The 14,209-nt window shown below is 40.7% G+C and overlaps 1 protein-coding gene across 1 annotated transcript; it reads right to left on the minus strand.

Moving 5' to 3' along the window:
- Positions 1-8,146: 8,146 nt before the first annotated feature.
- On the minus strand, positions 8,147-13,574 carry LOC145408457 (ubiquitin-conjugating enzyme E2 variant 2-like). The gene is made up of 4 exons (XM_080279186.1): positions 13,388-13,574; positions 10,983-11,125; positions 9,922-10,047; positions 8,147-8,329 (listed from the first exon to the last, which is right to left on the minus strand). The coding sequence occupies exons 1-4, from the start codon at positions 13,404-13,406 to the stop codon at positions 8,189-8,191; spliced, it is 429 nt and encodes a 142-aa protein (XP_080135312.1). The 5' UTR covers positions 13,407-13,574; the 3' UTR covers positions 8,147-8,188.
- Between the last annotated feature and the right edge of the window lie 635 nt (positions 13,575-14,209).

Genomic DNA, 14,209 nt, shown 5'->3' on the forward strand with positions numbered 1-14,209 from the left:
TTTATCTACCTATCTGTTGCCAGACATATTAATCCTGGAATGGGTGGCCACACATTAACCACCTCCGATCTACCTATGGCTGGATATCTTAATCTTGTTGCCTGCTATCTATCTATGGCCAGACATCCTAATCTCAGGTGTAGCCACAAATGAATCATCTCTATGTCACCCTGTCCTCTTGTCATCATGCTGCCCTCTCTCCAGCTCAAGGAAGAGGATACTGAGGTGCAGAAAAATTACCAGCACGAGATACATAGAAAAACTTATAACACTAAAATTGAAAGTGAATCCATTTGTGGCCCTGGACCACTTGTGATTAAGGTTATGGTGTGGGAAACGAACAAAACATGCTTCAATTGTCAAGATAAAAGTACATTCCTTATATCTTACACTAAAACAAAAACAAAAAAAAGGGGGGGGGGTTGGGGAATGAGAACATAGTGTACGTAATTTGTCTTTTAGTAACTATATCTAATGAGAGAGAGAGAGAGAGAGAGAGAGAGAGAGAGAGACAGGGCAGGCTTACACACACACACACACACACACACACACACACACACACACACACAAATACTTATACCTACTGACCCAAGTTGTTAGCCTATTGGAAAGTCATATAAATTCTTGATCATAAAATTAATCTATCTATCTATATACCTAGGCTGCTTCCCCCAAGGAAATGCCAAAAATTGTATCCTGCCTAAAGGAAAAATGCAATTAAAAATGAAGTTTTGTTAATGATCATCATCTTTATATATCCCTACAATAATCTTTACCACAATCACTATCATCATCAATCTTATGAACACTGCATATCACTACATACCACATTCACTATCATCACCATAATCAGTATTCTAATCAATGAACATAATAATAATCACCATTTTTGTAAACCACAATCACTATCATCATCACTGTTAATCATCCTAATCATTATTTTTATCCAGCATCATTATTACTGCAAACCACTATCACTATTATTGCTGTAAACTACCATTTCTGTAAATTGCCACCATCATCACCATCACCTTTGTAAATAATCATCAGAATACAATATCTGTAAATCATCATCACCGTCATCACTACCTGTACCACCATGAGGAGTGTAAATATGGTTGGTTATTTCACATAGATCAGTAGTTGGAATGTACAATGCTATGGCTCTACTTCCTTTCCATGGCACTTCTTTGTGACTAACTTCGTATTCCATTGTTAATCCGTTACAGATCAGAATCCAAGGAGGAAAGGGAAATGTTCCCCCAAGCTAGACCTTGTTAGATCTTATACCCCTGCTAGGTGACAGGAGGGCAATACCCCTCCCAGCATGGCATCTACCAGGCGTGGTTCGAATTCACAACCCCCCCGGTCCCAAGTTCGACGCTCTACCACTGAGCCACCCTGCCCAAAAAAATCCAAGAGTTGAGGTGGCAATTTTAGGTCAGTGATCGTTCATCTATAAAGGCTCCAATATGCTTGCATGTGTCAGCCTTGATCATTTAATGGTAGCTCTCCAAGCTGCTTACTGCACCTCTAGCAGCCTCGACTCAGTCCCTTATCCCTGAGGTCACACTGTATGACCTCCCAAGATTTCTATACCTCTTGCAATCCTACCCTCAATGTTCACACTTCTCAACTTTCATCCTCTCCACATGCCCAAACCATCTCAATCTACCCCTTTCCATCACATAACTATACATTAAGTCCCATCCATCCCCTCAACTCTTCATAATCCTACCCCACCCCCCCCAAGCCTCTCATTCAGCGATGCACTACACATCTATCTATCATCTCCGTACATCTAACCATATGATTATCCTCTTCCTTCACTGCCCAGGTCTCACTAACATACAGCATTACACTCCTAAAACATGCGGCATACTAGGACCCCTTAGCACTGGGAAAGAACCTTCTCAGTGTCAGAAACAACAACTCCCTGAACTTTTTCAACCTCTCCTTAGCCTTAAGTCAGACTATCTGATGCTTAAGCATGCCCAGCTAATCTCCTAACATGATTATAAATATCTGTCTTCAACTATTGTCATCAGATTGACTGTCGAACTGGTGATAGTGATGCTATGTGAAGAATGTTTGTTTTTTACCTATTGCGCTGAGCCAGGATTCCTGGGGGCTTGAATGGTGTGTGAATAGGAATGATGCACACCGAACTGGGAAAACTTCGGTTGGTACCTCATTTTATGTATGAAGCAGGAAAGGAGGTATGGATGATAACAAAGATGAATACCATACTCTCTAACTAAGGCTCATCAATTTTCATGCAACTACAACTCTGTATTAAAGTTGTGGGAGTGACACACTTCCCTCTGGTGAAAACTGACATACAATTGTCTTACAGTGGCAAGAATAAATGGAAAAAAAAAATCTATTCAATTTTTGGAGTCATTTAGTTCTATCCATCCATCCATCATCCAATCCTACATTGCCCCACGAGGGGCGTAGGAGTCCGGGGCTAGGCAAGTCGGTCCTGACATAAGATGAGCCATCAGATGAAAATGATAACAAAGGTAGAATAAAAAACAGAATATATAACACTGAATCAAATGGGTTAATAATACTTAAAAAATATATATATCTATATATATATATATATATATATATATATATATATATATATACACACACTGTATGTCCCAGTATTTCTGGTTTTATTGTCCTTTACAAAAAAATTTTGTCCACAAATTCAATATGTAAAAGAAAAACTATTCTTTAGGTCTATAATAATAATGAAAAAAGCATTATGATTCATGTTTATCCTTGTCACACACACACACACACACACACACACACACACACACACACACACACACACAAACTTATGGTAAACATGGAAGCTGAAAATGTTAACAAGCCAATACAGTACCATACTTTTAGGCTGTGTCCTGCAATTAGGCTTGATAGCATACTGGTACTATATTATTTAAGGGTAGGCAACCATCCTACTCCTCGTCAGTTTTCAATACTGTAATCTAAAAACCAAGATCAAACAAGTGAATATTCTTTAGGAGTAGATAACAAACCTACTCCCCTTCATGTATTAATCTAAAAATCAAGGAGATTGAACAATACCATCAATTTAGGGGTAGACGACTAGCCTACTCCCATTCATGGAATTAAATAATCTAAAAACCAAGGAGATCAAAGAGAGCCATCACCCCACCTTGGGGGGACCAAACACTACACCAGCATTTAACTCTATAATAATATAGAGTATAATAATCACAAAACACATTTACCACCATCTAACTAAATTAAGATCAAAAAAACATCAATAATAATAATAATAATAACAATACAGTTGCCTTCTCACACTTCATTATATTCTTTTTTTTTTCCCTACCAAAAGATACTAACTTCAGACACAACTAGAGTACCGTAACATTTTGTATTCTATAATTACTACCACCAAATGCTGGAGACGGATGCCTTCATGTGAGTAGCACAGATATAACTAGGCAGCTCCTCTCCATGGCTGTGCAAACATCCTTTGACTACTCCTCTATCTTCCACAAGAGAATGGTGGACTGCAGGAAACGGGCAACTTCAAACTGCAGTCCACTGGGTTCACAGCCACATGAATTGGGGTAGCCTTCATTAAGCTAAGCCACTACCTATACTCTTTTCACTCTAACTTGCCCTGAAACTTCTTTCTCTCCATCACATCACTAAGCCATAGCAAGAAATCAGTCTATAATGCTAGACATGTAGAAGTTACACATCACGTTCAACTATGGTAATCAATAATCCTCAGGCACTGAACAGGGAGGCTGCCAGAGATCAGGCATCATGGAGAGCTGAATCATTAAACATTTCCTACTTCCACGCCACACCCACACCAGCAGACTGAGCTATCCCCATAACACAGAAGATAAGCAGCCAGAGGAGTTTCTTGTGCAGATTTGTTTATGGACCACTCACTATTTCCCACTTCAGTTTTATACATATACTGTATACCTCACTTTCCATCCACTCACTCGATGTAGTACTGCAATCGGGGGTCTGCCCTTTCCTCTCCTCCCTCCTCCTTTCCATCCATCCTTTTCTGTCTTTCTTTCCTTCATTCTTTCCTCATCCTTTTGCCTACGGGTGACTCTACACTGAGTGACAAGCCCAGTGGTTTCCTGTATGCCAGGAAACCATTTAATATGCTGGGTGGTAACCATATAACCAAATTTTGGCACCCGGTGGTTTAGTGGGTAATTACCAGCCTACTTCCCCTAATGATAATACATAATAATAATAATAATAATAATGGTGGTAGGTGGGGACGCCCACCATCCACTCACTCAGTGTAGTGCTTCTTTGGATGTCTGCCCTTTCCTGTCTCCCTTCCTTTCTCTTCTGTCTTTCCTTCATTCTTTCCTCTTCCCTCTACCCGAGAGTGACTTTACACTCCCTCTTCGGTCTTTCTTTCCTTCATTCTTTCCTCTTCCTTCTGCCTATGAGTGACTCGACACTGAGTGACAAACCAAATTGTTTCCTGTAAACCAGGAAACCATTTACTAAGCTGGGTGGTAACCATATAACCAAATTATGGTACCTGGTGGTTTGGTGAGTGATTGGGGTGCTCCAATCAGATTGAGGCTGTGTAGGTTTGTGTCTGGGGATGGCTGGGGTTTAATGCTCATGTAATGCCACTCAGGGATGAGTGAGGCTAGTCACTCACATCTTGAATGCCGGGATCAACTTGCCTAGCCCCAGGCTCCTACGCTTCATGGGGCAACATAGGATTGGATGATGGATGGAATAATATGAATAATAAAATACTGTGCACCCTTACAGAACCTAACTTCCTTAGCTTTGGGTGTCTGTCCTTTCCTCTCTTCCATCCTTCCTCTTCTGTCTTTCTTTCCTTCACTCTTTCTTCTGCCTATGGGTGACTTTACACTCCCTCTTCTTTCTTTCCTTCATTCTTTCCTCTTTCTTCTGTCTATGGGTAACTCTACACTGAGTGACAAGCCAAATGGCTTCCTGCACACCAGGAAACCATTTACTAAGCAGGGTGGTAACCATATGACCAAGTTATGGCGCCTGGTGGTTTAGTGGGTAATTAAGGTGCTCCAATCGGATTGACCCTGAGTACGTTTATATCCATGGGGTGGTTGGGGTTTACTGCTCATGTAATGCCATTCAGGAATGAGTAAGGCTGGTCAATCTCATCTTAAGTGTCAGGACCAAATTGTCAAGCCCCAGGTTCCTACGCTCCTCATGGGGCGACACAGGATTGGATGATGGATGGATGGATAAAATACTGTAAATAAAAATACAGTAATAATAAAAACACATGGTTTTGTGGGTAATTAAGGTGTTCCAATCGGATTGAGCCAATGCAGGTTTATATCTTAAGAGGTGGTTGGTGTTTATTTCTCACGTAATGCCACTCTGGGATGGGCGGCTGGTTACTCTCATCTTAAATGTCAGGACCAAATTGCCTACCCCCAAGCTCCTATGCTCCTGATGGAGCAACACTGGATTAGATGATGAATAAATGAATGAAATTAAGACACTAATAACAGTAGTAGGACTAATGGCAGAAGTGGTGGCAGTGGTGGTGGTGGTGATGGTGGCAGCAGCAGGGGTAGTAGTACTTGTAATAGTAGTAAATGTCCAGTGGGGACTGAACATATGCATGTCCTTCAGCATAATACACTCTGTTGGACTTTTTTTTTTTTTTTTTTTTCCCCCCCCACACAAAAATGGGTACACTGAAGTGAGCATGAGCAACCTACTTCCCCAAAAAAACATGATTACTGTGTTCAACCACTACAACATCTCTCACAGTAATTTCATTATAAAGCTATAAAGTGCTCATAGAGCACATACGGTACCTCGGCCAATGTCACTGCCATTAAAAAGGATCCAGATTCCGATCCACCCCAAAATGTAATCAATTCTTTCTTGGTCCACAGCCCATCTCTACACAAAATTTCACTGAAATTCACTGAGAACATTTGGAGACATTGTGCAGGATACTCCAGATCCAGATCTGGCCCAAAATTTAATCACTTCTTCCTTGGTCCATGGCCCACCCTTCCACAAAATTTCATCAAAATCCATTCATAATTTTTGGGAGTAATCCTGCTAATAACAAACACACCTACACAGGGTAAAACACAACCTCCTAGACAGATGTATCAACTCCTCGGCAGAGAGAGAGAGAAACTAAAACCCTCCCTCTTCCACAGTTATACAACCTCATTTCCCACCTATGAATGAGGTGAGGCAGGGTCCAGAAAGAAAGAGAAGTGACTGAGTAAATCACTGACGAACAGGCATTATGGACTACATCACTGAGGACGAGATTTAAAAAATTTGAGATACTAAGGAATAAATCATCAACAAACAGATGTTAAGTAACCTCCAAGGCCAGATAAATAGTGATTGTGGCAGTTGTGGTAAAAGTGATAGCAAATGTAGTACTGATGGTGGTAGTTATGGCAGTGATGATGATATTTGTGGTAGTGGATGGTGGTAGTGGTGATAGTTGTGGTAGTTTAGATGGTGGTAGCACAAACATCTAACAGCTGTAGTTTGGTAGGAACATGGGATGATGGTTGCTGTGGTCGTTTGCTGATAGTAATCGTAGTAGGTTATGTTAGCCTAAGTATAGGTGTAGCTGTCGTGGGGATTGAGAATTGGTAGTAGTTGTGGTAGTCTGCTGGTAGTAATTACAGCCCCCACAAGCCCCTGAAAGTTGCCAATGTTTGCCAGATCACTAAATAGTGTGGGGTCACTACCCACTCAAAGCTGGTATACCTTCCTTTGTAAAAATTCCTATCGGGATTGTTACTCATGCATAAGGTATTATATCAGTATTATGTTCACCTTCACTATCATCTTAAATGTCAGGAACTTGCCTAGCCCCAGGCTCCTACGCTCCTCATGGGGCAACATAGGATTGGATGATGGATGGGTGGTTGAATTATATTCACCTTAGGTATTTTACTGATGCATTAAATGAGATTTATGCTGAAAATTTCATAGAGTTTGCAAAAAGCCATGAAAGCTTATTGTGTGCATTTGCATTTGGCACTTTTTTTTTACCAAGTGTTATGAATCTCAATTGCTGGAAAAACTTATCATACAGTTTCCAAGGATCGTGATCTTTCACTTGACAAACCCTGACATGATTCTATCCATAATACACTTAATAATATTACGAATTGTACGGCTGGAATTGCACCGGGCTGTGCTCAGTGACCCGAATTTTTAATGGCATGGTATTCCTCTAGCTTTGAGGAAATGTCCCAGTTCTCCTACAGTCCATTTATCCACATGTTAACTAACTGTGCAGTGAACCATGGTACTATATTTTCTGGATTCATCAGCTGACTTCAAAAGGCATGGGCATCAGGTGTGGTGTACCAGTGCTGCCCTGGGCCCCCGGCGGCAGGCACACAAACTACGCAGTGCTACCTATGAGAAAGCCCCTCCATATGAGCTCAGTGGGTTCATACGATCTTCGATTGTTTAAGTACCACATTTCCTTCATTTGTTATGTAAGATACAATTTCGCTATACCCATTTACGATTTTTCCTTACAGATGTACATCCAACACCTAAAAACATAACAACGATCAATACTCAAGCAACATATTAATAACTGCATGTAGACTGTCCCTAAAATGAGACAGACACAATTGACAACCTTCCATTTCTATTATATTCTGATAATTTTTTTTTTCAGTATCATATGTATTGTAGATAAATTAATAAATATCCTGTTTTCAGTAGAGTATCACAAAAACTGGATAATAAAGGGTAATTCAAGTTGACCACACTTTTGCATTTTACTTTAAGTTATCTGGCAAGCTGTGGCATCTTTTTCCAGTTTGTGAGGGCTCCAATTGTGGTAACAAGGAAACAACAAAATGATGAGTATCTCACACTAAAGATTTTAGGACGGCTACAGGAATTTTGTAGGAAGTGAGAGAGAGAGAGAGAGAGAGAGAGAGAGAGGGGGGGGGATGCAGGAAAAAAAAATAAAATGAAAAATAACAGAGAAACATGACAAAACATGCAGGAGGGAGGGGGGGGGGGAAAATGCCAGGATGAAGTGGTTGTATTCGACGAGATAACAGAAGAAAAATAGAGGAGAGAGAGAGAGAAGAAAGAAAAACAGGATGAAACACGAAGAAGGAAGGGTAAAAACACTGGGATGGAGTGAAATTCAATAGTTGGATCCTTCGGGTGGCTGTGTTAGTTTCATGTTTTCTTTCTGGGTCATGAGGCGCCGCAGCTCCTGCAGAACAGTCTTAATTGTGTAGTTTCTTTGCCATCGGTTTAGCACAGAGACATGACGACGATCAACCTGTGGGAAAAGGAGAGGACTAGTGACCGACTAGGAGAGAAGGAATGAGATTGACTACAAGAAAAAATGGAGAGTGTACATGAGTGACACATCACAGCTCCTGCAGAATGGTCTTATTCGTGTAGGTCCTCTCCCATTGGTTTAGCACACACACACGATAACGATCAACCTGTCAGGAGTAAGGGAGGCTTAGAGACTGACTAGGAGAGCTGGTAAAGTGGAGAGGGAAACTGATGGTGAGGCAGAGACATTATCTTAATTGTATAGCTCCTCTGCCATCGGTCTGGCACTGACATGAGATGACGATCAACCTGTGAGGAGGAAGGAGAATTAAAGATCGACTAAGAGAGAAGTGAGAATAAGAGTGTAAGGTGGAGGGATGGAATGGAAAGAACAGTCTTAAGCAAGTTATTCCTCTGCCATCAGCTTAGCAGAAACACGTGACAATGATCAACCTCTAGACAAAAAGGTGAATGAGAGACTGACTAGGTGAGTGTATATGAATCAGGTGAAGAAAGCAGAGAGCCATCTTCATGGCAAAGTTACTCTGCCACTAGTTTAACACTGACACATAATGATCAATTTGTACAGATACACATTACAGTAATCCCTGGATTATCTGACATAAAAGAGCCACAGGCATGCCTGGAAAGTGGATCCATCCCGATACTGGACTTCTTACCTGGCCCCCTTCTTACATAATCTAACCTTGAAAGCCACTGTAAAAGGCCACTACAGTAAGGGAGAGCACTGATGGTTTGGACAGTGGGATGGTACGGATAATGCATTTCCTAGGAAACAACTGGGACCTAAGGCCACGAGGTCTTGCGTAAAGGTGAGACTGTTTGTTTGCTTCAACCACACAGAACCTCCAAGCTACAAACACCACACTCTTCAATGCAGGTCAGATTTTATGTTTTTGTGCACCTCCTATAATTTGAACATACGGTATATTGTAAGCTCTACCTCCATGAATATGTCAAGAAGTGAATTATGCATTATTATGGTGAATCTGTGTTCCACGTAGAAGATATTGCTATAAAAAGCGAGTTAAACTCTCGTGAAATCTGCAGATACTCATTAATTCTATCTATCTATCTACTGCCAGACACCTTAATCCCGTAACTGGTGGCCACAAACAAATCGCCTCCATGTCACCTGGTCCCCCGCCATTTCACTGCCCTCCCCCCAGCTCAGACACCCCTCTCATATACCTCTCCACTCCATCCCTTCATTTCATCCTTGGTCTCCCCCTCCCTCTCCCCCTCTCCACCTCACTCACATACACTCTCCTTGTTAGTCTCTCACCCTCCATCCTCTGGAACTGTCTCCCTCTGTCTGTATTTCCTACTTCCTATGATCTCCAGACTTTCAAACACAGTATGTCCAGAAGTCCTGAAATGAACGGATCTTGAATTTGGCTCTCTTTTGTATTTTGTTTTTTTCTTGGAAAGAACAGTTTGCAGGCTTCTAGATTTTGGTTCCTTCTTCCTCATTGAAAAAAAAAAAAAAAAAGATTCAAGATGTGGCCCTGTTCTGCCTAAGAAAAAAAAATTAAATAAAAAATAACACTAAACATAAGCATCACTCACCACTCCAGTCTGACTGTTGACACCCTGCATGTTGATGCGGCTGATGAAGCGAATGCTGGGTGGGTCATCCGGATATTTGTTGCCACACTCCACCTTCAGCGAGTACATCCGATTCTCATAGTTTGTCTGAGGGAGATGGAGGAGGTCAGACTGGATGATGATGATGATGATGTGGACCCACAATCATGCGGACATGAACTATGAAGATCGGTGAGAGAAATACTGGTGAATAAAAAAACAGGAACACTGTACAAACTCTAAAAATTAATAAGCCAATGTTGTTATTGCAGTCCCACGCTCAACTGGATGTGAACCCAGTAGACAGCTGCCTAAGGATGCCCTCCCCCTGCAGTTTACCATCTTCCACTAGAGAGTGTGCGAAGGTAGTTGAGGGACATTTCCACAACCAGGCAGTGGAGCCAGAGCCACCCACTTATCTCAAGTGCCACCATGTGAAGGCAATCTTCTCCACCACCTGAATGAAAGCAGGAAAAGATTAATTGATAAGAAATGAATACTTGCTACTACACTCCACCTTCAGTAAGTATATATGATTCCCAGTTTATCAGTAGAAGATGAAAGGGGTCAGAGTGGATGACGATGATGATGATGATGATGGACACAGAAACCAATGAACTACATGCTGAGGTTGCCAGACTCAACCTTCCGTGAATATATCCAAGTCTCATAGTTTGTCTGCAGATAGGAGGCAAGAGTGAGTAAATGGATTGCACACACACACACACACACACACACACACACACACACAAAATTATGTTTTTCCTGGGCTAATACTGAATAAGCAGGAACTGCAACCTCAGGCTTATTTAACATGAATCCTGTGGACTGCAGGCTGAACTTACCTAACCAAGACTCTCCTGAAGAGTACTGGACTGGGCAAGGTACATTAGGCCTCGACAAGACAAGACAGGGTAGGGAAAGGCAGAGTAGGGCAGTGAGAGAGAGAGAGAGAGCCACAGAATCAATAGGCAGGCAGCCTCTTATTAAATCAAGCTCAAAACCATCAAGAGCAAAACCAATAAACAAACAGATCTACAAACCCTAGGTGGCCCAATGATCATGCCAGTCCACGTGCTGAGGGTCATGTCAGAGTCATCCTCGAGGCCCCAAGAGATGGTCCCGTCTCCCACTCCTTTCTGCCCAGCCTCCAGCTCCTCCAACAGGCGGAAGTTGCGCGGCACCACTGCTTTTTGCGGGAAAACAGACAAAGAAGGAAACTGCATTGACATACATTTGTCCCTAGAAGTACAAACTCCCAAATCCAAAAAGTCTGGTTCTAAGACTTTACAGAAAATGGAATATTCTGAAAAGTGAATACTGTATCTATCTATAGCAAAACACCTCATTTCCATACAGGGTGGCTACAAATAAATCTCTTCCAAGTCACCTCGACCCCTCCCAATTTGCTGCCCTCCCCCCAACTTACACCCCCCTCTCTACTCCATGCCTCCATCTCATCCTTTGTCTTCCTGGAAACAAAACTTAAACTAATCACATTGTCCTGGCCGAGATTTGATCATTAACAAAATGAAGCATCTAGCAAGGTACCACAAGGGTCAGTTTTGGGTCCTCTGCTGTTTGTCATATTTATAAATGACTTGGTCCTCTGCTGTTTGTCATATTTATAAATGACTTGCCAGATTGTATAAAGAATCAGAGTGAAATATATTTGTACGTAGATGACACTAAGATCTAAAGAAAAATAACAACTAAAGACGACTGTGATAAGCTGCAAAAGGACTTGAATAAAATGAAATCATGGACTGAAAAATGGCTGTTAAGTTTTCATCCCGAAAAGAGCACATACATGAGGATTGGAAAAACGAATGTTGAAGATGAAGGCTATTATTTGAACAACTACACTGACAGATCCACAGTTGAGAAAGATATTGGAGTATTAGTTGACGACAGGTTGACCTTTTCAGCACATCTTTCTGAAAAAACTAATAAGGCAAATAACATAGTGGGATTAACTAGAAGATCATATGTTAAAGCCCTGTATATTGCTCTTGCAAGACCTCATCTGGAATATGCCAACCAGGTACGGAACCCACACTTGAATAAGGATATAGAAGCAATAGAAAACGCTCAGAGAAGAGCTACCAAACTTCTGTCACAAATGAAGGAACTGTCATATAAGGAAAGATTAAGGGCATTAAATTTACCAACTCTGACAGACAGAAGATCACGAGGGGACTTAATTGAAACCTACAAAATTCTATGTGGAAAGTATGATGAGGACCGCAGCATGGATATCTTTCAGATGAGAGAGAAGAGTACAACACAGGGGAACTCTAAGAAGATATTCAACCCCAGGATAAGACTGAATATAAGGAAATATTCATTCCCTTGTAGAGTAATAGATAACTGGAATGGGTTGCCTGAATGGGTGATAGACTCAGATTCAGTTGAAATTTTTGAAAGAAATTTGGATAAATATTGGAAAAACCAGGATCAGTTCTATAACTACAAAGCACAAATTATGTCTACCACACAAAGCCATCGCATAAGAAGTGTTGTGGTTCAAGGTCTGGAGTAACAGGCTCACTGAGTCTCTTCCAGAAGGATGTCTGTATCTGTAAGGTTTGAGTCTATGAGAGAAACGTTTGCAAGTGCTACCAAGTAGAGGAGTGCTACGCTTCCTTCTGGACAGTCAGCAGCAGCCCTGGGAATACTTATACCAGAATGTGTCTTAGGCAAACCCTACGAATCATATTAATATCAGACTCATACAACCAGGTTTCAGTTGAGCACCAAATGTCAAGCTTGTGCTGATTTAGAGTTTCATTATTATTGTCTACTGGTATCTTATTACAGATGGAACGAATATTTAAAAGACCCATCCTTAATTGGTCCAAAAGGGGCATAGTGAGTTTTTTGAATGGTCAAAATTGGTGTTTTCAATCAATCTATTCCTACAAGAAATCATAATTGGACAGACTCTACTAGATACAAAATGGGCAGCTGACTGTAAAGTAGTATTAAGCTTCTTGATGCCTTAAGGAAGAGCAGTTGAGGCATTTGGGAGAATTTCTGTAACTACAATCCTTAGACTTATGGGCCCCCTATCAGATATATAACCAAAACCTTGACAGTATATATTGACACTATGTAACCCAGAATCTGTCAGAGGCATGGCATCATGTAATATGTCTGGCCAATATTAGTTTCACTGAGCTGTGATATTTAACAATTAATAAATGACTGCCCTCACCCAGTATGCAATAATGTATAATAAAAAACAAATACCTAAGGATAAAATAATCTCAAATGTCAAACTCAGCCCCTCTTGATTTACTGCCTCATACTGGTCAACTAAAAATGGAACTCATGTACATAACCTATAAAAATAAATACTGAGCAAGAACGGTGATAACCACCTGTGAAATAACGATAAAGAGGGAGAAAATATTGAAATTTTAGCTACCATTTTCCCACTATTTACCTGTGTTGGGCCCCGCCATATTAGCGTCTATTTCTTTTAATTCCACCCACTTCGCTCCTCCCCGGCTTTAATCCAGTGCCCTAATTCGTCTCGTCTCAGTAATTCCTCTTCTGATCACCTACGACACAAAGCTGGGAGATAAACAGGAATATTAATTGAAGCCGAGAAAGAGGCCGGCCTTGCTAGCCTTCCAATACCTTGGGTCAGTGTCACCAATGTCCTTACACCCTCTGTAAAACCGCTAGATTCACGCAAAATTAATATATACTCAAAAAACTTCATATAAACCTATTGAAATATAAAATTTTTTCCCTAAATCTATATAAAATATTGCAATACAATGCTGAAATCCTCATATCCAGACGTAAATAATGCCAACTAAATGTAAGCAGGTGTTTCTAAATCTAGCGGAAAAAACGCTAACGGGACAACATTGGTTTAAGTTCCAACAATATTTTTTCCAATGTTTATGTTTATTTCTCGATGATTCTGTAAGTTACAAATTTCTTATTACTGCCACTAATAATGTATAAACGAAAATTACCAGCATGGAAATAAATATATATGACATAATCTGGCCTAGCTTAAGATATCAATGCATACATCTAGGTGTTCCCGTAGTTGATCTATATTGAAAAAGCCAGTAAGGAATCCAAAATCACGAATACAATACTTGAAAGTCATTCATAGGCACCATTATTATAAACAATGAGTCATCAGAGCCTTAAAAATTCTACAACAGAGTTTCCCTATCATATATCAGCCATCGTATCACTATTTTTTTTTTTTTTTATGTAATTGAATCCTGTCAATCATTCCTCG

The sequence above is a fragment of the Coenobita brevimanus genome, chromosome 77 (assembly GCF_032717465.1).
Source record: "Coenobita brevimanus isolate Jiangsu-jjx chromosome 77, ASM3271746v2, whole genome shotgun sequence".
NCBI classification, from domain to species: Eukaryota; Metazoa; Arthropoda; class Malacostraca; order Decapoda; family Coenobitidae; genus Coenobita; species Coenobita brevimanus.